Here is a 27,554-nt window from a genome sequence, read left to right on the forward strand (position 1 = left end):
GCCGAGCCCATCACAAAGTAGGCTGGATAATAAGCAACAACAATAATAAATTCCTAAGCGAACTATTAGTTAAAGCTCAAAAATTTGAGTTGTACTCCAAAAGTCGCCGCCATCTCGGCTCAGCAGAGGCGCGAAGACTGGAGCAAATACCGTGCGGCGGAACGGATTTTTCGGGCGTTGGGGGCGCGTTTCTGGGACGGACCGGAGAAAGGAAGTGTGCTACAGTATCTAAGGCACCCGCTCCCGGCTTCCGCGGGGCTTGTATTGGGTCTTTCGGGTCCCGGCTCTGCCGCGCTGGCCTGAGCACTTGGGTCTCCGGAGACGAGTGGAGGCGGCCTCAAGCTTAGGACCTGCCGGTTTCTGCCTCGGACGCCACGGGCTGATCTTAGCCGCTGCTCGTTGGCTGTTCTTGCTGACCTTGGTCCAGGGTCGGAGCCAATGGCAGCTTGGGCTGCCGTCAGCCTGAGCAGGGTCGCTGCCCGGTGCTTGCGGGGAGCTCTAGGCCCCGGGGTCCGGGCGGCTCTTTCACCCACCCTCGCGGCTTCCCAGCCTGAGCCCACGGGCTGTACCAGCGCTCCGGGCAGGACGCTGCACCTCACGGCGACGGTCCCCGCCGGGCACAACAAGTGGTCCAAAGTCCGGCATATCAAGGGTCCCAAGGACGCCGAAAAGAGTCGCATCTTCTCCAAGCTCTGTTTGAGCATCCGCCTGGCAGTTAAAGGTAAGTCACCCGCTGCTGCACTTTGTGCGTGCACAGCTAAACCAGGGGCCCACCCCTAACCTTGGTCCTTCATATTATTTTCTTTTCCTAATTCTCACCGTTGCCCACTTCATAAACGTTCAGGACACCTACCTGCATTGTGTGTGTCCACTCACCTTTCCAGATGCTGAGCATCTGCCTGCATGGCAGGGAGTTGCTCTTAGGACGATAATGGTAAAAGTGACTTCATTCTAGTGCATAGCGGGGTACTTCATGGAAACAGACTCTAAGAGTAAGGTCTATGTGTTTCTTGCCTGAAGAGACAAATCCAGCCCTCTAGTCCCCTCTGGTTGTGGACCACAACGTAGGCTGTGGAAGGGACGTTGAGTAAATCTGTTACTTGCCCGTGTCAGTTTGCTTTATTAGGATTTCCTAAGACACATTTTCTTGGAAGGTAAGTTTGCAACCGTGTCTTTCTTAATTGTGTAGCCACTCCAAGATAACTTTTTTTGTTGTTGTGTTCAGTGTCAGATACCTGTAGGCGTGGAGAAAAAAGTCCTGTAAAAATCATGGACCTTGGGGTCAAGAAAACTTGGTTTCTGTTACTTACTAACTGATGACATTGAGCAAATGGCTTAACCTTGCAGAGTTTCAGTTTCCTTCTGTAAAACAGGGTTAGTACCCACTGTATGGTCGTTTCTGGCACATAATAGGCACTCAGTAAATACTAATTTCCCCCTAGAATTCATGCCTGATATTTCTTTTGGCTTCCTTCTTCATTCTTGATACTAAGTGAGATCAACACTATTGAGTGTTTGTTATGGGCACTGGTAATACAGAATAATGGAGGTATAGCCCCTACTCTGAGAGACAGCATGATTACACGCTGTCATATGAGCGTTTCAATAATTACACACAAATAGTAGAGTCAGAGCAAGGAGTATTAATAAGTCCAGGAAACGTTGGTACCACTTTCATCCGTCAGCTCTTCGTCTGATGCAAAGTGGTGTTTGCTGAAACCTAGCAGAAAGATATCCATCCTTAGGATTAATTAGGAACTTCTTTTCCGGGGCGCCTGGGTGGCTCAGCAGGTTAAGCGTCTGCCTTCAGCTCACGTCATGATCCCAGGGTCCTGGGATTGAGCCCTGCATCAGGCTCCCTGCTCACTGGGGAGCCTGCTGCTCCCTCTACTTGTGCGCTCTCTGCCAAATAAATAAGTAAAATCTTTTGGGGCTCCTGGGCGGCTCAGTTGTTAAACGTCTCCCTTCCACTCAGGTTATGATTGCAGGGTCCTGGGATCAAGCCCCTCATCAGGCTCCCTGCTTGGCGGGAAGCCTACTTCTTCCTCTCCCACTCCACTCACTTTTGTTCCCTCTCTTCCTGTGTCTGTCTCTGTCAAATAAATAAAATCCTTATTTTTAAAAAAATAAAGATTTTATTTATTTTTTAAAAAATAAGGATTTTATTTATTTGAAAGACAGAGAGAGAAAGGGAGCATGAGCAGGGAGAGGGGCAGAGGGAAAAGCAGATTCCTCACTGAGTGGGGAGCCCGACATGGGCCTCAGTCCCTGGACTCCGGATCATGATCTGAACCGAAGGCAGATGCTTAACTGACTGAGCTACCCAGGTGCTCCAAGAGAGTCTTAATGAAAAACTGAGAGTTGATGGAAGGAGGTGGGTGGGAAATGGCCCAGATGGATGATGGGTATTAAGGAGGGTACTTGTTATGAGGAGCACTAGGTGTTGTATGTAAATGATAAATCACTGAATTCTACTCCAGAAACCAACATTGCACTGTACATCAACTACCTAAAATATAAACTTAAAAATATAATAAAAATTTAGGGCACCTGTGTGGCTCAGCTGGTTAAGTGGCTGTCTTCGGCTCAGGTCATGATCCTGGGGTCTTGGGATCGAGCCTTCATCGGGTTCCCTGCTCACTGGGGAGCCTGCTTCTCCCTCTCCCTTTGCCTGCTGCTCCCTCTACTTGTGCTCTCTCTCACTCTATCAAATAAATAAAATCTTTAAAAATCAAACAAAAACACCTTTCTTTTAAAATACTGCTCCATATTCCATTTAAACATTTAATATTGAATAAATGTTCAAAATTAACTGAGAGCCAGGTGGTGACTTGTTACTCTTTTGGGTGGGGTTGGGTAGAGTGGCAGAAATCCCTTCTTTCTCCCAGCTGTAATGAGATGTGTTCACTCACTCTTTTCTTTCTATCTCAGAAGGAGGCCCCAACCCTGAGCACAACAGCAGTCTGGCCAACATCTTAGAGGTGTGTCGCAGCAAGCATATGCCCAAGTCAACGATTGAGGCATCGCTGAAAATGGGGGTATGTCCTCAATTTGGCTTCTTGTTATTGCTCACAGCCCCTCCAGGGCCCATGTCCAGAAGGCTGCCACACACTCCTTAGATTATCAGAGAGACCAATAGCATTGTGATTGATACCCTCAATGCAGAGCCTTCTGGTGGCTTTCTGACCTTGGGCATAGGACATGGGAACACAGTCGGGAATAGTATGAATAGACAGTGTACAGAACCAGACTGCTTAGGACTTCTCAGCCAAAGGGTGAGGATGTGAGGTAGAAGGACGGGGTACCATGTGGGGAGTGTTAGATTGAGGAAGGGTGTGTTTTTCAGATATTTATACCTTAAAGGAGAGGAGCCAGTAGAAAGGGAGATGGGGCATTAGTGATTGTGGGAGGGACAGAGTGTGGAGCTCAGGTATGGGAATTGTCTTTGAGCCCAGGTGAGAGGACACCTCTTTCTCTGGGACAGTAGGAAGGATTTGAGGAAGTGATAATTATCTTAATAGCTAATAACTATTGAGAGCGTATTCTAGGCCAAGCACTTTGGGAAGAACTTTGTATGCATTATCTTACTGAATCATCAGAACAACCTCAAAACTTCCTCAAAAGTGGAAACTGAAACACAGAAACATTAGGTGACCAAGGCACATGGAAAATGACAGACTTGAAACCAGGTAAACTCTAGAACCTGTTTTCTAATCATTATACACATGCCTCTACGTGGGCCGTGGTGCAGATACAGTGGAAAGAGGATTTCCTCCCACCTGGTGGTCTTTTATTTCCTTTGTGAAAGAAGGAGTAAGTCGTTGTTTGAGAGTTCCCGGAAAGGCAGCAAGGCAGGGTGCTGGGCGAGAGTGGTGGAGGTCGTATGTGTGGGCAAGGGATGAGTGGAGGCAGCATGGGAGGTCTGGTGAGACTGGTCCCTAGACCTTCACTGAATTGTTTGAATTTTGTGGCCAAACTGTTTTCAGAGGTTCTTATGATAGGGCCCAGCGTGCTATTTCTTAAAGCGATACTCAGCACCCCAGGGGTAGGAGACTTCACAGGTGGGTCTCATGCGGGATGGGTGTAGGAAGATGAGTCTTGGTGGGAGCGTGGGGGGTGATGTGTGTGTTAGAGGTGGGATTCAGTTGGGACAGGGAGGAAATGAAACTAGGAGATGGCTAACTGATTGTTCGGGGACCAGAGACACAGACTCCCTTCCCAGGAAGGGGCCATACTTGCAATTACCTCAAAATGGGTCCCAAAGGGCCACCTCTCAGAGGTAGGGGACAGCAATAAAGACTTGAGGCCCTAAGCGGTACCCCAGAGTGCAAGAGGTAATTTGGAAACAGGAAAATATACTCATGTGGTTTATTGCAGAAAACCAAGGATGTTTATTTGCTGTATGAGGGCCGAGGCCCTGGCGGCTCTTCTCTGCTCATTGAGGCATTATCTAACAGTGGCTCCAAGTGCTATTCAGACATCAGACGTATCCTGAACAAGAATGGGTAGGTGTACGTCTGGGGAGAGTGGAAGGGTATGAAGCCTTGAAGTTCCAGTTCTTTGCAAGGAAACTACAGTTGTTCCTCGTGGCATTTGAAGTTTTAAGCATATTTCATCCATAACAGAATCCAAATGGGATCATTTCTTCTCCTTTAATTCATTCTGTACTAGACTTGTCTATCAGGTGGAGAAGAGGCCCTTTGTCCCATTTTTTCCCCATCTGTAGCCATGTAATGTCCAAGTCTTAAAATGTACCACTAAGGCTGGAATTTTAAATGATGAGCAACGTCTTTGCATCCACTAAACTGCAATCAGGGCAGAAAGAAGGGGATGGGAATAAATTGGATTTTTCCCTTGCCCAGTGGTCACTGCATACTCTCCTTCAGAAGTATGTATGTCTGTACATCGAAGGCTGGGTGGGAAACAGAGTTATTAGAATGCAGTGCTGTTGGGGGCTGAGTGTCTACAGGCATTCAGTCTAGTGTGTTTCCTTTCCTTTGAGAGGAATGATGGCTGATGGAGCTCGCCACTCTTTTGACAAAAAGGGAGTGATCGTGGTTGGAGTGGAGGACAAAGAGAAGAAAGCTGTGAACCTAGAGCGTGCCCTGGAGCTGGCAATTGAAGCAGGAGCTGAAGATGTCAAGGAAACTGAAGACGAAGAGGAAAAGAACATTTTTAAAGTGAGTATAAAGCCTTGGTGTTTGCTGGACTTTTGTCCTAATAGATGCGTCAAGGCATGCTTCTGTTTCTTCTTTCTCACACCCTGGGGTACAAGTGACACAAAGAGTTCACATGTTGCATAAGCATTTATTACGTGAATACTACATAGGGCTTACTTTACCAAGGACTACAAGAAGCATTCAGAACTCTGGAAACTATAGCTCTGCTGGTAAGAGCTTAAACACAGTGATTCAGGTTTTGCAAACTTCTGACTGCCTTTCTTCTGCTATCTCCTGGCCTCTCACCTCTTGACTTTCTTTTGTCCCTAGTTTATTTGTGATGCCTCTTCACTGCACCAAGTGAGGAAGAAGCTGGACTCCCTGGGCTTGTGTTCGGTGTCCTGTTCTCTAGAATTCATCCCCAATACAAAGGTGCAGCTGGCTGACCCTGACCTGGAGCAGGCCGCCCTTCTCATCCAAGCTCTTGGCAACCATGAGGACGTGATCCAGGTGTATGACAACATTGAGTAACTAGCTCTGTGAGCCCCCGGGGGCCTTTCTGGGCAGCTGGTAGCTCATTCTGGAGCACACGCTTCTGCAGTGACTGAGACTGAAGCAGACTGGAGGCCTTCCAGGGTAGGAGGCATAAGACCAAGACCTGCGTGGATACGGGAGTGGCCAAAGGAGTCACTGCATCTCCGTGGGGCCTCTTTGTCAGCTCTGCTGGTGTCTCAGAGCCCTCCTGGCTGTAGGGAGGAGACAGCCAGCTAATCAGACTCTGATCTTAGGAAGTTGGTCCTTGGGGGAACAGCAGGTACCCTGAGGGCCCTTTTACTAGAATCTTCTCTTAAATAATATAACTGATCTGGGTTGCTACACTCCTGTTGTGTGGCTGTCGTGTTTTCGTCCAGCTGTTGGGACCCTCTGACTTCCTTTGAAGTCTGTAGGTTTAATTCTACTACTCCAGTCCCAGGCTTTTTTTTTTTTTTTGGACCAGAGAAATGTAGATCTCTATGGCACACCACTTTGCCCTAATGCTGGTCTGGTGGCCTAAACCTATCATTAATCATGCATATAGTATTTATCAAACACCTGTGTACCAGGAACTGTACTTAACCAGGAGCATAAGCTGTTTAGTTGGTGCCCTGTGTTAGATCCTGTTCTTAAGACCTAGGACCTCAGAGGTCAGACACAGGACTGCTGTCTGCTGGAACTGCCCTAGGGCAGTGTGAGCTGCTGTGCATGCCTCCTTGTTCTCTTCTTGTGGCCTCCTTGCCCTCATTCTGCCAGAGAGCTTAAGGCTCTAACCCAGTGGGAAATCAAGTGCCAGTGATAAGGGACTCCCAGGCCCTGTTTCACCCAGGCCCCTATGTGTTCTGAGATTGGTCAGAGCGGACCTCTCAGCAGCGCTACTTGGTCACCAGAATGCCCGCCCTAGCTCCTTTTCATCCCTGCTGCCAAATGCTGGAGCACTGGGAACTGCAGAGGAAACGGAAACAGAAGGAAGGGTGAAGGGCTGAGTCAGAGCCTGGCCAGCTGGGAAGGAGGACCCTGTGTACCTTTGGCTCCAAAGTGTCAGTTTTGGGTTTTGAGAGACCAGGAGTGCTAGTCCCTGTGCAGGAGCCCATCAAGCATGTCAGGCCTGGAGTGGCTTATTGATCCCCGTTATTCACCTACTTACAAGTTGTTTAAGCCAGTTCTGAGATCAGAGTAATTTTCCCAAAGGAGCTTCAGGTAAATGAGGAAAAGAACAAAAACCAGTTGGCTGGCTATAAATAATAACTTCAGCTTCTAAAAAAAACAGATTACTAATTCCATGATGACTTTAACAATCGGAGAGCAAAGGCTAACCAATGAAAGGAAAGGAAAACCAATGAAATAACCCACAAAAATGCCAAAGCATATGCTCTTATACCTCGTTACATAACATGATACCACCTGGCATTCTTTACTTTTTTTGCTTTGTTTTGTTTTGTTTCAAAGACTTATTTATTTGTGAGAGAGAGAGAGCAGGGAGAGGGGCAGAGGGAGAGAGAGAATCCCTAGAGGCTCCACACTCAGCACAGAGCCCAACGCAGGGCTTGATCTCACCACCCTGAGATCATGACCTGAGCTGAAATCAAGAGTTGGATGCGTAACAGACTGAGCCACCCAGGCATCCCACATTCTTTAGTTTCTAAAGGAGATAACTCATCTAGATATCTGATGAGCACATCCTCAAAATAGTGCAATTTAAAGTGCTGCTTTGTAATTTTTTAAGATACTTTTACATGTTATTTCTTTGATTTTCACAGCAAACCTATAAAATAATCAGGCCAAGTATTTTATGCACAAATGGTCTAATAGCAAGCAGGTGAGAGTAGGTCTAAGACTCTTACATTGATAGACCTTGGTTTATAAAAAGAGCTGTTTTGTAAATGTTGAATATAATTTGGAAGAATCTGATAATTTATGATCTGAGAAATCTGGACCAGGAGAGCCTGCTCTGGAAGGGAAAGTGGCTATTCACGTGAATAGTTTTCCAATCTAATAGATAGGATTTGTTTGAAAGGATTTTTGTGTAACGGCTTTCTTACATCAAGGCTTTGAGTGGCTCTGCACTGACCCCTGGTGGTGCCCTCCAGTCTTTCCTGTGGCTAATGTGGGAAAGGCAGAAATGGAGCCTTATTTGGACCTGTTTGGCCTCTAAGTCTGCTAAAGAGACCCTTAACTACATAGGTTAAATAGTTAAGTAACTATTTAACTGAACAGTTAAGTAGAGAGGATATGTGTTATTCTGCCCCTAAAAATTATTTTCTGAAGAATATTTTATGTCAAAGAATGTTTACAATGTAATATTAAGTGGAAAACAAAGATGTAAAGCTATATGTATAGTATGGTCCAAATTTGAAAATATAATCATACTTTATCTATGAACTTTTAAAAAAAAAGACTAGAAGGAAGTGTAGCAAAATCTCAAAACTGGTTATCTGTGGGTGGTAATGTTATCACTGAGCTTTATTTTCTAAGGTTATATATTTTATGAGTGTAAACATTAAAAAAAAAAGAAAACTAGTCACATTATTGTCCAGCTAGGGTGACAGCATGTGAGTGACCAGGAATCAGGCATACCTTAACCTCCAAAGAATGAGATCTGGTCTTGGCTTGCCTTTGCCTTATAGTCTGTCATCGTCTTAGCAGACAAAATCATTCAATGCCTTGCAGCTGGCTTTGGCTCACTTTCAAGTGACCTTTCCATGGGATGGAAGTATTTGTGACAGGTTCCGTCCACAGCCTTGCCTCTCACAAGAAGCGTTCACATGGTACATAGCTGCCTTCCCTCTGCCAGAGGCCTCAGCTGAATTGAACAGAAACCATGAAGGCTCTGCTTCCAGTCCACAATGGAAATTCAGCCATGGCCAGAGTTACTCTTTTGGTTTTATGTTTTGTTTTGTTTTACTCTCTGAAACTTACAGCACAACAGTTAATAAAACTTCACACTTGAAGAAACCCCAACTTGTAGATGTTGATTTGAATCCCTAGGTACTCCTCTGGAGCCATTCTGAAGAGGAAATAAATGAGCCAGTGATTCTGGCAAGAGGGAGTGATGATAGATAGCACACCAGTCTAGACTGGAACCACTTTCTCTCCTTATGCCCTCCTCAGACACTGAACACGATAGCAGTTTTTGCTTTTTCTCTTTTTGTCTTTCTTTTAGCAATGTGAAAGGGGTAACATCTGTGGTTTTTGAGTGAATAAGTGAACCTCAAGTGGGGGATTCCCTACCCCGTTCCTTCTAAGATATAACACCGTTAATCTACTCTGTATTATTCTACTCCTTGGAACCAGTCTGCTGGGGAATAGATCTCAACTCTGCCAAATGCCAAGAACCTTGGACAAGAACTTAACCTCCTTGCCCCTTCATCTATAGAAAGAGGACAATAGTACCTCTCATAGGGCTATTTTGAGAATTAAATTAACAAATGTTAAGCACTTGAAAACAGTGCCTAGCAATAGTAAGTGCTCAATAAATGTTGGCCTTCTCCCCCCAACTCAGTATGAATGAACATTTTTAAAAACTGAATTGTGATCACCCTCTACATTTCTGCTTTATAAGTTGTTTTTGTTTTTTTCACTTCACAGTGTATCCTGGATGCTTCAGTGACCATTACTTTCCTTTGCTCACTTGTAGAGTGTTCCCTAGGATAAATTTATAGAAGTGGAATTTCTAAATGAAAAGCACTTTTTCCCTATTAGTGTCAATAATATATAAAATGTCAATGTTTTAAAAATCTTCTCCAAGGTAGACATCATTCCTTAACAAATGCAGATAAAATAACTGGTTGAACTACTGATCTGAATCTATACTTGACCTCTGAATTGAAAAAACTTTCAATAAGGGCACCTGGGTGGTTCAGTTGGTTAAGCGTCTCCCTTCCACTCAGGTCATGATCTTGGGGTCCTGGGATTGAGGCCTACATGGGGTTCCCTGCTCAGTGGGGAGTCTGTTTCTTCCTCTGCCCCCACCCCTCACTCATGTTCACTCTCTTCCCTCAAATAAATAAAACTTTTTTTTTTTTTAGAATTTTCATCAAATCAAGGGGTAGCTTTGTTGGCATTCTTTTTCTTTTCTTTTCTTTTCTTTTTTTTTAGAGAGAATGCACATAAGCAGGGGTGGGGGAGCAGAGAGAGAGAGAGAGAGACAATCTTAAGGCTCCACACCCAGTTTGGATCCTGACACATGGCTCAGTCTTGACCCTGAGATCATGACCTGAGCCAAAATTAAGAGTCCAGTCCTTAACCAAGGAGCCACCCAAGCACCCCTTGTTTTCTCTTTTAATACCAAATTCATTGAGCTATCCCTGAAAAGAATTCATTCATCTTTATTATTCCCTATCTCATGTCCGAGTGTCTCTATGCTCTTGAAAGAAAAAAAGGAGAGTGTTCAGCTGGTATATCAGACTGTCTGATGCCCTGAGCATTGGGATCAGGTATGGCTCAGGTACTTATCCAGGGGCATCTACTGTGTGACACCATGGGAACAGACTTGAGAAGACATGATCATGGGGAAAATGAAGAGTGAGGAGAGAAACAATATAGAAAGAGAAAAAATAACTAAAAGGGCACACTTGTTGATACTACATTCAACTACTAACATCCCCAGTTAAGGTTCACTTACTTAAAAAAAAATTTTTTTAATGTGCCGTGAAAGATGCTAGGCATACCGATTTGAATGACAACTTCGGTCTCTATGCTTACTTCCTTAAAGGCAGTTACAAAAGAGTGGGATGGGTGCTTTGGTGAAGAAAGTATTAGGTGCTCTGGTTCCCAGAATTGTAAGTATTTGTTTGGAAGGGTTTCTTGGAGGGAGTGATGTGCTGGCTTAGTTCTTTTCTGAAAGAATGAAGATGGGGGAGAGAGTGGAGGAGAAGAGTATTCAAAACAAAACAAAATAGATGCAGAGTTATAGAGGTGAGACGAACTACAGTGGTTCTTTGTGGCCACATAGAATTTGAAGGACAGAGGTGGGGAATGGAAAAGCTTGTGGCTGAAGAGCTATAGCCTGAGTCTGGCAGGGCCTTCTTATCTATATCCACATACTTGATTTATCCTAAGGGCGATAGGAAACTGTAAAGTTTTTAAGCATGATGGGATCAGGATCCATTTTAGAAAGATCACCCTGTGATGTGAGCAGACACTGTTCTACTGGGTTTGAACTAGGATGGTAGAGCTGAGGTTGGGAGAGGAATGGACAGATTGGTGACATGGTCAAGGGTAGCTGTGGGAGGAGAGGAATGGAGAGGCAGTGTTCTCTAAGGCAGAGAATTCACAGGGCAAACCTGGGAAACTGAAGATCGCAAAGGAGATACAGAACTATGGAGGAAAATGATGAATTCAGTTCGGACCTGTAGATGCTGAGATGCCTATGGGAGGCTAGAGGATGAGGCTTTGGAAGCTCAGAGGAAGGTCTAGTATGGTAACTTCAGCATGGGAATGTTTGAGATGGCTGCTAAGGGACAGACAATGGAAAGGAAGCCCTCAAAGCAGTTGCTAGAAGGAAAGAAAGTCACAAGGCTCTTTTCAGCTAAAAACTTATGTGCAGTTCTCTCCTATGCGTGAGACACTATTCTAAGTGCTGGCGATAGGATAAGGCAGTGAAGGGGACAAAAATCCCTGCTGCCACACAGCTTATGTTCATGGTAGTTAGAGGAAGTACTAACAAACATACAATTTTAGTCACTATGAAGAAAAACAAGGCAGAATAAAGAATGATGGAGAGTTGAGGGGCTCTGTTGGAAAGGGTGCTTACAAACTGAAAGGAGTTGATGTTTGAGCAAAGACCTGAATAAAATGCAGGAGTTAGCCATGGGAACACTTTGGGGAAGAGCATTCCAGGTAGAACAAATGGCAAGTGCAAAGATCTTGAGGTTGATAGGTTCAAAATGTGGTAAGACAGCAGTGTGGCTGGAAGAGTGATCATGGGAGAGAGTTAGAGATGAGGTGGAAGAGGATGGCAGGGCCAGCTCCTACTGAGCCCGAAAGGCCATGACAAAGACTTCTTGGGTGTTATTCTAAGTGCAGGGGGAAGCCATTGGAGGCTTAACAGCAGGGTGATGGCACGACCTGAATTACACTGTATAAGGATCGCTCTGGCTGCTGTGCAGAGAATCATTTTTCAAGTGGCCACAGAGGAAACAGGGGGTTGGGTTAGGAAGCTAGGGCAGTCATCCAGGAGAAGGTAGCAGCTTGGACCAGGCTGATAGTGGTGAGAAGTGGTTGGATTCAGATATATTTTGAAACCAGAGGCAAGAAGACCTGCTGAAGGATTAGATATAGGGATGTTAGGCAAAGAGCAAAACCAAGGAAGACTTCTAGGCTTGTACTTTAACAAACACAATGGGAAAATAGAGTTGGGTGTTTTCGCCGGAGGGGGAAAGGATAAAGAGTTCAGGGTGAAACTTGTGAAATTGGGAGATGTGTTTCAGACATTCCAAGAAAAGCTGCTGAATAAACCTTCCAATACAGGCTATGGAGTGAGTACTAGAGTTCCACTTGCATAGTTAGAGGTCTTTTTAAAATATTTATCTCATAGGTCAGATATGAGCCTCAGATTGGTAGATTGAGACCTCCAGCCCTGGCTTGTTACACACATTCTCACCAGAGTGATACCCCATGGAGGGGAAAAATGATTAAGGGGTAAAAAAAATAAAATCTTAGATAATACAGTGGTATGTGGCCTTCAAAGCTCAACCCTACTTGACCAAATCTTATTCCTTAGCCTTTAATTTCTCTCATTAGAATTTACATTTAATTAAGTAATTCAGAATGTTCTCCTGGGTGGGGGGCAAGGGGAGGTGATAATGAAAAAGCAGTTGAGGAACACTGGCCTGGTACAAGAACATGACCTTTGGGTGGCAGGTAGACCTGGTAATAATCCTGGCTTTATCACTTGGACATGGTCCTTAACTTGTTTGAGCTTCCATTTCCTCATTTAAATGCCAATAGTATTACTTACCTCAGTTATTGAAAAGATTAAATAAGATGATGGGCCTGGCATATAATAAACAACTAATAATTATTAATTTTTTTTCCTTTTTACTCTTTTTAAAAACTTTTAAAAAAGATTTTATTTATTTGTTAGAGAGACATAGCGAGAGAGGGAACACAAGCAGGGGAGAGGGGAAGGGGAAAAGTGGGCTTCCGCACAGAGTGGGGAGCCTGATGTGGGTCTTGATTCCAGGACCCTGGGATCATGACATGAGCCAAAGGCAGAGGCTTAACGACTGAGCCACCCAGGCTCGCCTTTCCCTTTCACTTTCTCCCCTTCCCAGAAAAGAGATTTTTATAGTTAAGAACTACAATAAACTGGATAGGGATCTAATCAAGTGGGAGAAAGACCGACTTAAAGGCTTGCTGGAAAAAAAAAAGAAAACAGGATAAGGAGCCTGATTAAATATTGGGGGGAGGAGGGAGAGAGTGTAAAGAAAGAGGGGAGTCCAAAGTAATTCTTGAGAGATTTGACACCCAAGGCAAAGCCACCACTAAAGATTCTTAGTTGCCGGTTGAAAATGGCATCAGAGGAAGATTATTCTGGCGTCTGACTTGTACCACAGCGGAACAGCAAGAGAGGAAGGGAGCCCATATTAATTGTGATGAATTTGGCATCTGAAGACCTGGGTGTATAAAATACTGAACAATGAGGGTTGGGGAAATTAATTACGGTCATTCTCTATTTTGAAATATCATGCAGCCCCTACAATTGTTTTGGAACAGTATTTCAGTGGTACGGGAAAACACATAATAAAATGTAAGCACACTACAAAACAATATGAAGCCATTTTTGTCTAACGTTGTATATCTTGGTAGGAAAGAGATTAAGTTATCCCCGGGATGGATTTTTTTTTTTTTCGGTTTTAATTCGAATAGCTTGTATTGCTTTCATAACCAAAGGGAAAAAAAAAGCTTTTATCCGAAAGAACGTCTCTGACCTCGCCACTTACTGGTGTCGGCCCTGGCCAGCAGCGGAACTCCCAGACTTCTGAGGACCCACATTCCACTACTACCCCAGCCCCTCGGAGGGTGTGGCCCCGGAGGCAGGAGACCCAGGAAAAGGCGGGCAGTGGCGAGGCCGCCCCTGCCTCCCGGCAAGCGCAGCGTCCGGACCGGAGGACTTGTCAGGGGATCGGACGGCAGAGATGGCCACACGCCGGGAAGCGTTCAGAGCCAGAACCCTCCCCGCTTTCTCTGCGCCCGGTGCAGGAACAAGAAGGGGCAGAACGCCGGCCTCAGGGGCCGCCCGGGCCTCCGAGAACAGGGAGGGCGGGAGGCTAGCGGCCCCTCCAGCCGCTTTCCCAAACTCCAGCCCCAAAGTAGCCGGGGCGGGGGGGGGGGGAACACCGCCAGCCCGCGCGCCCGCCGAGCCATCAGTGACCGACAGGAGGTGGGAATGTGGGCGGAGCCTCTCGCGCGAGCTGTGATTGGAGCAACCAACACCTCCCGGGGAGAGAGGGCGGGCTAGACGGTCAGCGATGCGTAGAGGCGGGTGCTCAGAGCCCTCTGCGTGATTGGCTAGCAGAGAGTGAACCGGGTGCTGTTTCGATGATTGGCAGGCAGTAGACAGCCCTCGGAAAAGGCCTTGGCTTCGCCCATTGGCAACCTACGAGAGTAGGCGGGATTGGTTCATCGTGTGGTGCTGATGATTAGCTGGCGACTGAGAGTTAGGGTGTTGGGGAGAGAGCGGAGTTGGGGGGCGACTGGGGCAGCGACTTCCTCCCTGTTATTGGCTGGTGAAGTGAGTGGGGGTGGTATGAAGGTCCAGCGACTGCCTGGGATTGGCGGGCGCTGCGGTGAGTGACAGGCAAGGGGGCGAGCTGCGCGACCAGCGGTTTGTTTTTCGGAGCGTTCCTGAGGTGGAGAACGGTGGCCGGACGGAGCGACTGCGGGACTGAGAGACTGGCGGGCGGGCGGGCCGAGCGGCGCCGCCGAGGCCGGGCTGGGCCGAGCCGAGGAGCGCCGGGGATGTAGCGGGCCACCCTGCCCATGCCACAGCGCCCGGCCGCGGGCGGAGCCGGAGCCGGAGCCTGGGGAGGCGGCGGGGGGCCCGAGCGCAGCCCGCGCCCCCCGCGCGGAGCCAGGCCCGCTGCCGTCCCCGCCGCCCGGGCCCCCGGCATGCAGCTCCGGCTGCGGAGGTGACACTCGGGCCCGAGCCGCCGCCGCCGCCATCGCCACCATGGGTGAGTGTCGCCACCGCCCCGGCCTGTGCCCGCGCTGCTTCGCCTCGCCCCGCCCCGGGCTGAGGGGAGGAGGACCCTGGGCCGCCGCCTGACAGGCATGGACAGCCCGCAAGGCCCGGGCTGAGGACCGCCGGCGCCCGCCCGCCGCGGTCGCAGCTCGGCGGCCGGGGCGGGGGTTCGGTTTCCCCCGGGCCGCCGGGGCGGTCCTGGCCGGCGGAGCCCACTGGGCAGCCTTCTTCCGGGCCGCGCGGCGGGCGCATCCCGAGGAGGCGGTGGCTGGATCGAGGGCCCGTGCTTGGCGGGGCAGCCCACTCCGGCCCGAGCGAGCCGGACCGCGAGCCCGAGGGCGGGGGAGCGGGAGCTCAGTGTGGGGCCCGGGCTGGAGGCTGGTGCAGGCCCAGCTGCTGTTGTGTCTTTTCCTTGATTTGCTTTTTTTTCCTGCCTGTGTCATTTCCTTCCCTTTGCTCACACAGGCCGGCCAGCGAGAGTTCCCGGGGCTTGCTCTCAAGCCCTGTGCGCGCCCCAGCGCAGGGGGGAGGGCGTGCGGGGAGATAGGCTGGGAGGTGATTAAAACGGCAATCACTGTTATCAACAGCGCGGTTGAGAAATGCGAGCCTCACGCAGATTGCTGGAGGTTAGGAATTGGTCGGGGACTGCCAGTTATAATTCACATCCTACTTTTTTGAAAAATCCCGATGCAGTGTTTTACATCCATTATTTTTATTTAGCGGTATCGCTGAAATTATGTAACTTTTAAAAGAAGCGATCGCTGCACAAAAGATTCTGTGAAATCATTTCCTTTTCATCAATACTTGCAATCTCAGTTGTGAAGATGTAATCTAAGAAACGCTTTTAATGTCTTCTACACGCGGCATTTGAGCCGAATTATATTTTGGTGTCCTTTTTGGTAATTTAGCAAATGATTAGTGGACTCGGTTAAGAAGTAAATAACATTTTAGATGTACTTTGCTTCTCTTGTTGGATCGGTTATTGTGATACTGTTGTCCACAATCACAAGTTTTGCAAAGTATTTGGTATTGTCCTAAACAACCAAGGAGTAAACTTCAGTGAGAGGATCTTTTGCAAAGGCAGTCATTGTATCTGTGAAGTGCCATGCACGTGAAGAGGGAATGTTAATATTTGCTTTGCCCTATAGCAAGATCAAGTCATTTTCGTAGAAGGTTAAGTGTATGCTGTGTATGCTGTGTCACATTGAGCAGATACTGTTTTGCTGCCTGTCTCTACACTGTGCCTTTGAATGAATTGCCTTGTTCTATTCCACACTTCCCCTGTACAGTAAAGGATGGGTTTGTTCATTTGCTGGGTTTACTGTTTCCTTCCCATGCTTTGCTTCAAAAGCGCTTGCTCTTCTGGAATAAAGTCTTGTGTGACAGCAAGCAGAAAAAGGAACCCATTAAGGCTTGATATTTAAATACATAATTCAACAAATACTTACCAAACATTTACTATAAATGGGGTACGTGATTCTTCTTGTCCTCCCCAAGCTTCAAACATTTAGCTCGTGTTTTGGAATTTGATGATTGAACTCATTCCTTGAGTTGGTTTGTGAACCAGTGTTTGTGATACTTTTTTCTTTGTCTCCTGAGGGAGGTCTTAAGTCCCGAAAGGGAGTATGTAGTACTTGAGGATGGGCAGACTCCCACTCCCCACTTTCTTGACTGCTAAATTAGTAAAAGTGCCCAGATTTATTGATTACATTTGCATGCCCAACATGAAAATCGATGTCAGCCTGTTTTCACATTTCCGGGCATTTTTAAGAACTATTTTTAAGTGTATGAGTTTGTGGAGAGACAGTGATGCGGAGGAAAGGAACTATATAGGTAGTGGCCAGAACCACAAAGAAAAAAGGACCAGGAACTCTGCTTTTCATTTGTCCCCATGTCTGTTTTACATAAAGCAACTGAGGCAGTGAGAGGGGAACTAACTTGCCTGGGCTGCCATGTATTAGGCAAGCTGGTTTAAGAGCCACTGCCCAGCTTTCTCCAGCAAGTTCCTCTCATACCATTCTCTCTCTCTCTCTTTTTTTTTTTTTTTTTTTTTTTGTAGATGACCTTGATATGCAATTAGAGCTAATACTGAGTTCCTCCAGAGCCTGGATCTTTAATTTACTATATAAAAGGTTCAGCAAGGATATGTATACACAAACACACACGGAGAGTGTCTCTTTTTTTTTTTTTTTTTTAAAGATTTTATTTATTTATTTGACAGAGAGAAATCACAAGTAGATGGAGAGGCAGGCAGAGAGAGGGAAGCAGGCTCCCTGCTGAGCAGAGGGCCCGATGCGGGACTCGATCCCAGGACCCTGAGATCATGACCCGAGCCGAAGGCAGTGGCTTAACCCACTGAGCCACCCAGGCGCCCCAGAGAGTGTCTCTTAAATACTGACTTCCAGTATTTAAGAAGTTTCATCAGATGAAAATTTAGATTCCCAGATTAGTTTGCTTTAGTTGCTGTGGTTCTAAATGTATTATGATACAGCAAGAGGTTGATAAGAGAGGCATACAGACTTATTAATATTTTCATGATACTTGTTAAACTTCAGCTTAGTGAGGAAAAGACCAAAACTAATTGGAGTCTCTGCCCTGTAGGTTCTTTGGTTAACAGTCATATTTTCCTGAGCTGTTCAAAGCCCCAGACTCAAGCTTGTTTGACAACTTGGGTTGGTAATAAAAACAGGTTAGATTTTATATTGGCTGTTAGCCTCCGTAAATGCCCAGTGGGAACTACATTTATCCCTGTACTATTTAACCTTGTAAATAATAGGAAATATGGAGATAGGCTTTTTTTTTTCTTTTCTTTTCGCTTTGATACTATGTTGTTATTTTAAAAAATTGGAATTAACTGCTCATTTTTCTTGGTCACACTAGAATTCTCTCCCAGTTTTAGTAATATAGTGGCAAATACTGTTAATAACACTTGAGACTAATTCACTTGTGTGTATTTGGACTTTTTATAAATGCAATCTGAAACAGTGGGAAATGTTACTGAAAAACATGTAACAACTTGGAAATGTTGCGGGAAACTATAGTGAACTGAGTACAGGATTAAGGATGGGTTGGTTCTGCTTTGATAGCTTGGTTGGAAGTCAGAATCATTGTGATTTACAGACAACTTGGGTCTCTAAGGTTCCAGGGCTGTTATTAGCTCTCAGTAAGACCATTGTCAGTTCAGCTTGTCTAGAATCTGACAACCTGACAATCTAGACTCTGACCAACAACTGTTTTAATTGAAATTTGATGAGTCAACATGGCTGTGTGTCGACTAGATTTCTGATATTTTTTAAATGACAGTTGGATTTCATTTTTTAAAAAGAATTTATTTATTTGAGAGAAAGCAGGAGTGGGGTGAGGGAAGGGGTAGAGGGAAAGGGAGAGATAGACTCCCCATTGAGCAGGGAGTCCCACAGGGCTTAGTCCCAGGACCCTGCGATCATGACCTGAGTCAAAGGCAGACGTTTAACCTACTGAGCCACCCAGGTGCCCCTAACAGTTGGATTTTAAAACTAAATTTTAGGCATTTATAAAAAGTAAGTATCCAACCGGGGAATACACGAAGGATAAGAAGCAGTTTTCTTGGTTCTGTCTATATAAGCTATTCCTTTAATCTTTATTCATTTATTTATTGGCTCTTATGTGTTGGGAACAGTACTAAACCCTGTATCTGTATTTATCCTGCCTTAACAAGTTACCTTAAGAAGGTAAGTTGAACCTGAAACATGTAAACAAGTGAGTACAAGGGGTATTGTAGGTACTTTGTCCAAACCGTGTAAAGATGCCTGGGAGCGAGAGATCAATTCTATAGTTTTGGGATTGACCTACATAATTTTATAGTTTCCAGACCTTTAGGTTAATTTCATTAAACATTAAAATAAAATATAGTGGTGATATGTTGATTCTTATGAGGAAGCAACAGCTTACTTTGTAATATGTATTTTTAAATTTTGGGGGTGCCTAGGTGGCTCAGTCAGTTAAGTGTCTGCCTTTGGCTCAGGTCATGATCTTGGGGTCCTGGGATCAAATCCCATGTTAGGCGTCCTGCTAAGTGCGAACATTGCTTCTCCCTCTCCCTCTGCCTTTCCTTAGCTTTTCCTCAGTGACTCTCTCACTCTTGCTCCCTTTCTCTCTCAAATAAATAAAGAAAAACTTTAAAAATTAAAAAAAAAAAATTAGTGGTTAGTTTCTTTGGAAGGGCTGTTATATCCCAGAAACAGAAAAATAAACACCAGAATTTGACTTTGAGATCTAGCAAAGGTTCAACCATGTCTGTGAAGGAAAAAAGTTTCTTGTGAATTCAGGCTCAGGCCTTTTTGTTTGTGCTTACTATAAGATAATGTTTGCCACTATAAAATGTTTGCCCAGGTTCTGACAAGGTGAAGGCAGTGGGAATATGTGAAATGTTATGAAGATCAAGATAGTAAAATCTGGGGGTGCGTGGGTGGCTCAGTTGGTTAAGTGTCTGCCCTCAGCTTAGGTCATGATTCCAGGGTCCTGGGATCAAGCCCATGCGGGGTTCCCTGCTCAGTAGAGAGTACGCTTCTCCCTCTCCCTCTGTCTTCCTCCCTCTGTCATCCTCTCTCTGTCTGCCAAATAAATAAAATCTTTAAAGAGAGGGGGAGAAAAAAAAGGGGGGCGCCTGGGTGGCTCAGTGGGTTAAAGCCTCTGCCTTCGGCTCAGGTCATGGTCTCAGAGTCCTGGGATCGAGTTCCCCATCGGGCTCTCTGCTCTGCAGGGAGCCTGCTTCCTCCTCCCTCAGCCTGCCTGTCTGCCAGCTTGTGATCTCTGTCTGTCAAATAAATAAATAAAATCTTTAAAGAAAAAAAAGAAAGGGGGGAGAAGGTAATAAAATCTGACTCAGGGACACTGAAAACAACATCTCCTGGGTGAGCAGCGTGATCGGACAGTCTGGCACTGCTGAGTAGAGCGCTGGCCACGTGAAGAAATAACGTTAGTTAAAGTGAAAACAACAATTAAAACATTATTTTTGAGATTTATATATATGGAAAGGGGAGAGTGTCTGACATAGTACACAGATATCATAAGGACAACAATGTTTACTGAAGGACAATGTGTTACTAGAAATTTTTCTGTGTTTTTAGCTAAGGGAATTCTGTCTTTTTAGCTAAGACCCTACTTTTAGATGGAAGTAATAGTTCACTCTGCAAGATTGACTTCGTGCTGGAGGTAAGGAGAAAGAACGTGTTGCCTGGCAACCCCCAGACCATAGGTCAGTGTATCCAGAGAAGAAAAAGTCTATGCTGCTGGATTTTTATGGATAGCAGTCTGCTTAAAACTGCTTGAGAGTTTCCACTTTTTAAGCCTGAACTCTAATCCTTTTTTCATAGATACCTTCTTTTCTCTTTTCTATGAATACTCCTCTCTGTAGTCATAGCCTCTTAACCTCTAGAACAAACTTCTTCCTCTCTGCCTCTTCCTGGTAGCGTTTAAGTGTGTCAAACCACCTCCATCCTCAGGAAATCTTTTCAAGGTTATAGCACACTAACTATTACCCCAGCTTCAAGTTGCTCATGTGTAAAGTTCAGAAATGAATTGTTGATTTCTACTACTTCCAGTTTCCTTTTAATCTCCAGCTTCTTGATTCCCTTTAAAATTTTGTTTCTGCGTCTGCCGCTCTATTGGACCTGCCTGGCCTATGCCTGCCACTGTCCTTCTTTGGTCCTGACTGCTCTGGTGTCACTCTCATTGTTTTTTTGGTTTTTTTGTTTGTTTGTTTGTTTTCCCACTCCTCTTAAAGGTTTCTTTGCCAGCATACTTTCTTCCTACTCTATTCGATAAGGATTAGTACTCATTGCGGATCAGTCCCTGACCCGCTTTTCTTCCCCTCAGTCCCCTCACTTGCTTTTAGGTTCTTTCTCGTCTTCAGTTCATTTTTTAAGCTCTCCTGTGTAGCTGGAACAGCTTGCTTTATTGAAAAAATCCTTATTCTGTTAATAATTATGTAAAATCATCTATAAAACCTCTTGCTACTCACTGTAAAAATTTTTTTTTACATGTGCGTGTTTATGTAGTCTGGTCTGTATATTGTCTAAGTCCATCGCTTTATTTGTGTAAGCTTGTATTTGGGTCTCATTCATTCTTTTACCCCTAGAGTTTGAACATCTTGAAACTATCTAATGTATAAGAACTTGGAACTATCTAATGTATAATAAATATAGGTACTCAGTAAATGGCTGTTGTTAATGACTAATAAATATCCAGGAAAAATTAAGCATTAGGGTTAAATAGTGTCCAGTCTTTTTCCACTGACCTTTTTCCCATTGACGATAAATAGCCAGCATTTTTTTAGCATTACTAAGTGTTAGTTAGGTACCATGAGGAATAATTTGTAAGTTCTTTTTCCTTTAGCTCTTACAGCAGCTCTGTGAGATGATACTTTTATTATCTCCATTTTACAGATGAGGAAACTGAGGCTTAAAGGGAATCAGTGATCTGTTGAAAGCCTCCTTAAACCCAGGTCTTTCTGACTTCAAAGTGCATGTAAATGATTGCTGTACTCTAAGAAAGCTGCTATTTGTTTTTAAAAGTTTTGTTTATTTGATTTTGTTTTTGAGGAATATCATACTAGAGTGCTGATAATTCAGTTAAAAATCTCAATCCAGGAAGAAATGCCTAAAAGAGCCACTTGATTTACTTCCTGTCTTTATCCACATCCTCAGTTTGAAGTATCCATTTAAGAAGCTGTCTGCCTTTAGCAGTGTTTTCGGCTTTGACAAAAATCAGATCCTATATTCCTGTGTCCATTTTGTCAGTTATCCTGGGTTTTAAGAGATAGTGCCAAACCATTCCTCTAGTGTCTTCTCAGCCCTGGAACTACCAAACAAGTTTATCCATGAAGTAATGCCAGGAATTGGTTAGCTTCCCGGAAACCAAATTTGTCAACCTGATAAACCAGCTCTTATAATAGAATCATCTTATACAGAATTAGAAATGATTCTGTAGTTCTACTTGTTGTGGATTTGACTTGAAAAGCTTGTGTATTGTGCATCTCTGAAATTACCAATTCTCAGGGTGGTTCCCTTGATACTGAAAACTCCATGTATTTTTCTGTTTGGAATATCACTGGATGTGCCTCAGAAAACACCTACCTAGTCATAATTCTCTTTATAGTGATGATCCCAATTTACTGCTACAGTTGGCCCCAAAATTGTATACACATATATTAAATAGTATATAAACTAGCTTAATATGTAAGCCTATACATATTATATATATAAGCCAGTCTTCGAGCTTAGATGTTATGCTCTAATTTTTAAATCTTGGTTGGGAGGTTAAAAAACAAAACAGAATATCATACAAGTTTCCTTTCTTTAAGGAGCTTATAGGGAGGGCGCCTGGGTGGCTCAGTGGGTTGGGCCTCTGCCTTCGGCTTAGGTCGTGATCCCGGGGTCCTGGGATCGAGTCCCGCATCGGGTCTCTACTCAGCGGGGAGCCTGCTTCCCTCTCTATCTCTCTGCCTGCCTCTCTGTCTACTTGTGATCTCTGTCTGTCAAATAAACAAATAAAATCTTAAAAAAAAAAAAAAGGAGCTTATAGGGAAACTGCTAGAAAATATAAAACAATTGATAGGACCTTTGTGTGTTTGTTTCTTTGTTTGTTTTCCACTGTGACTGTTTTATCTTGGGATGTATATGTTTAAATTTTGACATGTTTTTCTGTAGATACCTACTTCCTTTACATTCACTATCCCATTTATACATCAACTTTCATATACACTTTGGTACACATTTTGAAATGGAATTGGATGGAAAGCTACTCTAGTGGTATTTTTCTCTACACATTTTAAGTCTAATTTTACTTTTATGAGCAGGCAAAAGCCTTCACATGGGTGCCTTTCTCCTTCCTTCCTTGAACCTCCTCAGAGGGCATGTTGGCACTTGAGCACATCTGATCTAGAAAGAGGGAAGAGGCAAATAGCACAGTTTTACTTCCTACACTAAATGCTGTTCTTTTCACAGGGTGTTAGAACATTTTCAAGGCACAACGACGAAAGACAAAAAATAGGTACTCTCTGGGTGGAGTCTCTTGTACTTACTTGTAAGGTGTGCTCCAGGTCCCCAAGTGACTCACTTGTCACCAAAACGTGTAACAACTCATCTTTCATATTCTTTTCCAGATCAACAGATTTATTTTCAACTCCCAAATGCTCTCCTCAAGGACCTGGGAGAATTTTGCAAAACATGGAATTGGGCTGGTTTGGGTTCTGGGTTTTTTGTCCAGTCGTCTTCGGTGCGTGAGAATTCTAGTAGTCGGGACGCCTGGGTGGCTCAGTTGGTTGGACGACTGCCTTCGGCTCGGGTCGTGATCCCGGAGTCCTGGGATCGAGTCCCACATCAGGCCTCCAGCTCCATGGGGAGTCTGCTTTGCTCTCTGACCTTCTCCTCGCTCATGCTCTCTCTCACTGTCTCTCTTTCAAATAAATAAATAAATAAAATCTTAAAAAAAAAAAAAAAGAATTCTAGTAGTCTATGCTAGTTCAAGAAAAGGGGATTAAAAGTAATACCAGTAAGGCAGAGACAATGCATTGCTTGGTCAGTTAGGGAAGAAAAACAATAGAGCTGCCTTTTGGCTTCCCTATGGGAAGCAGAAGGCCTATAAACTTGTAAAGAGTTGGGAGGGAGCATTCAAAGAGTAGGCTTGTAAAACAACTTCTGTTCAAAGCAGAGGTCCTTGTTTGGTACCTTTGAGAATGTGCTTTTCTACATGGGATGCTCTAAGAATAAGTCTGTGTGTGACTCTGACCCATAATCAGCTCTCTGAGAATTCATCTTTTCACTCGCGACCTTACTACACTGTGCTATGTTGTTGTTCGCTCCAACTTTTTATCTGTTTTTCCTGGTTGAGTTTCTCTGGCACTGGAAGAATTGCCCTGTTTGAGCACCTCCCTTGCCACCAGTGAACTGGTAAATATTGCTGCCAGAAATCTTATTGGAGATTTGTTAAGAATCCATTAAAATTTAAGTGGCCATAGTCTGACCTCATTTAGCTATTCTTCAGACATCAGATGCATGCGATTATAGTTACAGGGTCTGTCATTTTACCTGGGCAGAACTCCCTATTAGTCATATAATTTTTTTCTTTTCTTTTTAAAAGATTTTATTTATTTATTAGTTATTTGATAAGGATCACAAGTAGACAGAGAAGCAGGCAGAGAGAGAGGAGGAAGCAGTCTCCCTGCTAAGCAGAGAGCCCAATGTGGGGCTCGATCCCAGGACCTTGGGATCATGACCTGAGCCGAAGGCAGAGGCTTTAACCCACTCAGCCACCCAGGTGCCCAGTGATATAATATTTGATAGTAATTTGCTGGCCTGTATTTTTAAGTTTTTATTTAAATTCCAGTTAGTTAATATACAGCGTAATATTAGTTTCACGTGTACAATTTAGTGATTCAACACTTAACTATTAAAGTATCTTAACCCTATTAAAGTATCTTAACCCATGTGCTCTCTTTCGTTACAGATGAACAGGAGGCATTGAACTCAATCATGAAGGATCTGGTGGCCCTCCAGATGAGCCGACGTCCCCGGGTGCCTGGATATGAGACCATGAAGAACAAAGACACAGGTCACCCAAATAGGCAGGTGTGTGTGTGGCCATGGCAAGACCAACTAAATTGCTGGGGAGGGGTTTTCAAATGGGAAATATTTGAGAAGCCAAGGATGCTCTACTACTAGGCTTGAGTGCTATTGGCCTCTTTCTTTCACAGTCTGTTAAATAGTAAGTGATATAACCCAGTCAGGTGTGGGTCTGGAGTCCCAAAGCCTTGTGTATCTGACCTTGTGCCTACTGTTCATCTGTAGAGAACAAGAGTAATTCCTTTATAGAGACAGGATTCATATAACTGTTCCTTTACTGATGATTTGGCAAATGTTTAATCCAGATTCATAATCTCTAACTCAGAAGGTTTTTAACTACCTTACAGTATAGGCTTAGGAAAAATTAATTAACTTTACTATTAGCTTATCTAAAATATAATTTAGAAGGAAAATTTATTTAATAAAATGTCATACAATATATTCTAAAGGAAACAATAATATCTATCGTTTTTCAGTTGTTTCCCCTCATAGTAACTCAGGTAGTTGAGGGTGCCTATTTTATTGACAGTTGTGTGCTTCTTTAGGAAAACAGTTCCTATTTTTTTTTTTTTTTTTTTTTTTAAAGATTTATTTATTTATTTATTTGACAGAGAGAAATCACAAGTAGATGGAGAGGCAGGCAGAGAGAGAGAGGGAAGCAGGCTCCCTGCTGAGCAGAGAGCCCGATGCGGGACTCGATCCCAGGACCCTGAGATCATGACCTGAGCCGAAGGCAGCGGCTTAACCCACTGAGCCACCCAGGCGCCCCAACAGTTCCTATTTTTATTAACACTTAAACTCATGCACTGTTGAGAACCACCTTCTGGCCTCCAATGTCATTTATAAACTCCCTGATTCCTGGGTTCTTTGGCCTGCAGAGAAGAGTGAATGACGGAGAGCTTTCCTCCCTAATGGGTATCTAGTGCTGTATCATATGGCTATATTTGGTGTGTTTGATGAAAATTTGTCCTTGCCATTTTCCCTTGCGTGTCTCTTCATTATCAGCTAACCTCTTTCCTGATTTGCACCTTATTTACCAATTGTTCTGAAGAATCCTTGGTTCCTAGAGAAAAAGTAAGGCCCTAAAACTTACTGTCTAAGGTCTGCTAGATATAGCCTCTCAGAGTATTTCCTGCCTTTAGGAAAACTAGGGACCCTGAGTCCTTTTGTTTCATGATATAACAGAAGGATTAGCTTAGAAAGCTGCTTTCATTTTTATGGCTACCTTACAGAACTGAGGGAACAACAGAATAGGGCCCATTCTTTTGCTATTTTCATACATTATTCTGTCTTATTGTGTGGGTTCTGCGTTGTGGTAACTCTCTTCTATTCAAAGCTGCTTTTGGAAGGAGCATTTTACCAGAAGTCCCCTCCCCCAGGCTTGAGCCTAATGACCTCACTTTCCTTCCTGTCTTCCTATGGTGGAGTGTGCTGCTCCAGTCAGCTGATCTTTCTCCAAATGGGGCTGTTAGTGTGGATATCAGTTAGGTGAAAAGGGGAAGCTTTCTTGAGTTGGAAGACCCAAAGGAACCAGGCTGGGAAGAGGAGGGTAGCGTGGTGGTCCCTGATCTATTCCTTGAAGGGAGATTACCTTTTAGAGATCCTTCTGATTAAAACCTAAAACCTGTTGTAAGAAAAGTACTGATCTCGTCCTGTGCCTGCCGCTGTGTTACTAAAGTCAAGTCCGTGGTTATGAAGGGAGAAGGCTGTAAAAAAGGATTGCCTATTGGTTAAGAAGTAATCTTAAGAGGTAGTGGGTCTGAGTACCTACAATTTACTTGAATATCATCAATTTTTTTTCTGTTGCATGGAGGATACAGATTATTAACCTCAGTCTGTTTGTTTTTAAAGAAAAAACACAACAGCAGCAGCTCAGCCCTTCTGAAGAGCCCCACACTAACAACAAGCTCATGTGCAGGGGCCGGTGAGGAAAAGAAATTTTTGGTAAGGAACCAAATTACTCATAAAGCTAAAATGTGCTTTCAGATCTGATCCAAGTACAGGAAGAGTGTGGAGTTCATTTCCTAGGCAAGTCATTTTCGTGGATTTGTAGGGAGCACTGGTTACTCATTACCTATGTTCTGTGCTTTTAGTCACCATGTCACAGAACAGTATTGTTCATAAGCAGCATCTGTCAGTGCTGTTCAGTATACTCTGTGTGATGATAGAAGGGTTCTGTATCTGTGCTGTCCAGTGTAGTAGCCACTAGCCACACGTAGCTATTGAGCCACTGAGGCAGTGAATTTTAGATTTTATTTAATTTTAATTAAAATAGGCATATGTGGCTAGTGGCTACTGGCTTGGACAGCACAACTTTATAATATTATATAAGGGACTCTCGGCTTGCTGGGCAAGAAAATAAGAGCATGCTTGAGGTGTTTAGCAATTCATTGGGATGTTCATTCCTCCACACCCATCATGTGTTTCTGCACATTGTGATAAGTTCACAATGGGAAGCCTAGCTAAGATTCTATTCCAGGAGGCAGGGGGGTCTGGGGGAAACATGGAGCTGTGGAACTAGTATGGCTGTTTAGAAATGGAAGCTCAAAGTTTATGCTAATATTGGATAAAAGACAATGACAATGTCGAGATTACTTTTTCCCTTAATAAAGTCAAGGTTGTAGAATGGTGTCTCCTGGGAACTGTAGCAGATGTTCAGCTTCTGACCAGGAGGGGTATTCTTCAGCAAAATCCAAAAGCGGAAACTTGGGGAAAAAGTCTCAGTGAATACATTTCTAAGAAGGAGGGGGTGAAATGGGGGTAGGGAGAACCTTGGAGGGAGATGTGTTTACAGCTTAGTGTAATGAAAAGAACCTGGCCCAAGAGTCTGGTGATGTTAATAATCTGTTAACCTGGGACTTGACATTTTATAGACTGAATCCGTATTTATTAATATTATTGTTTTTGTTTCTTTGGGCTTAGGATAGGATTAAACCATTTTCTCCATTACCAGTTCTTCTGCCTGAGGTCTATACTTGGGAGAGAGGAATGAAAGACTAAAACCTAATTTAAATGTCTAAGAGATGCCAAATTAGCTAGGAGATGTTAAATAGGACTAAAGATTCTAATTGC

The 27,554-nt window shown here is 44.2% G+C and overlaps 2 protein-coding genes across 4 annotated transcripts in view; both read left to right on the forward strand.

Annotated features, from left to right (window-relative positions):
• The first annotated feature begins 205 nt into the window (after positions 1 to 205).
• The window catches only part of TACO1 (translational activator of cytochrome c oxidase I), a 742,329-nt gene continuing 714,980 nt past the window's right edge, over positions 206 to 27,554 (forward strand). The window contains exons 1-5 of one of the 2 annotated variants that reach the window (XR_014304757.1): positions 206 to 721; positions 2,932 to 3,038; positions 4,378 to 4,505; positions 5,003 to 5,180; positions 5,490 to 6,028. Coding sequence is in view for 1 of the 2 variants with exons in the window: in XM_082706721.1 (XP_082562847.1) it covers positions 439 to 721; positions 2,932 to 3,038; positions 4,378 to 4,505; positions 5,003 to 5,180; positions 5,490 to 5,690 (897 nt within the window). In the remaining variant the exon portion in view is untranslated. Of the gene's footprint in view, positions 722 to 2,931; positions 3,039 to 4,377; positions 4,506 to 5,002; positions 5,181 to 5,489; positions 8,649 to 27,554 lie in introns of those variants that run through there. The other variant, XM_082706721.1, reaches the window with a different exon arrangement.
• The window catches only part of MAP3K3 (mitogen-activated protein kinase kinase kinase 3), a 63,033-nt gene continuing 49,863 nt past the window's right edge, over positions 14,385 to 27,554 (forward strand). Inside the window, exons 1-3 of one of the 2 annotated variants that reach the window (XM_082706674.1) lie at positions 14,385 to 14,872; positions 24,367 to 24,488; positions 26,334 to 26,426. In XM_082706674.1, coding sequence (XP_082562800.1) covers positions 14,869 to 14,872; positions 24,367 to 24,488; positions 26,334 to 26,426 — 219 coding nt within the window. In that variant the 5' untranslated portion in view covers positions 14,385 to 14,868. The remainder of the gene's footprint in view (positions 14,873 to 24,366; positions 24,489 to 26,333; positions 26,427 to 27,554) is intronic. The other variant, XM_082706675.1, reaches the window with a different exon arrangement.

This window comes from Mustela nivalis, assembly GCF_964662115.1.
Source record: "Mustela nivalis genome assembly, chromosome: 17".
Taxonomy (NCBI): domain Eukaryota; kingdom Metazoa; phylum Chordata; class Mammalia; order Carnivora; family Mustelidae; genus Mustela; species Mustela nivalis.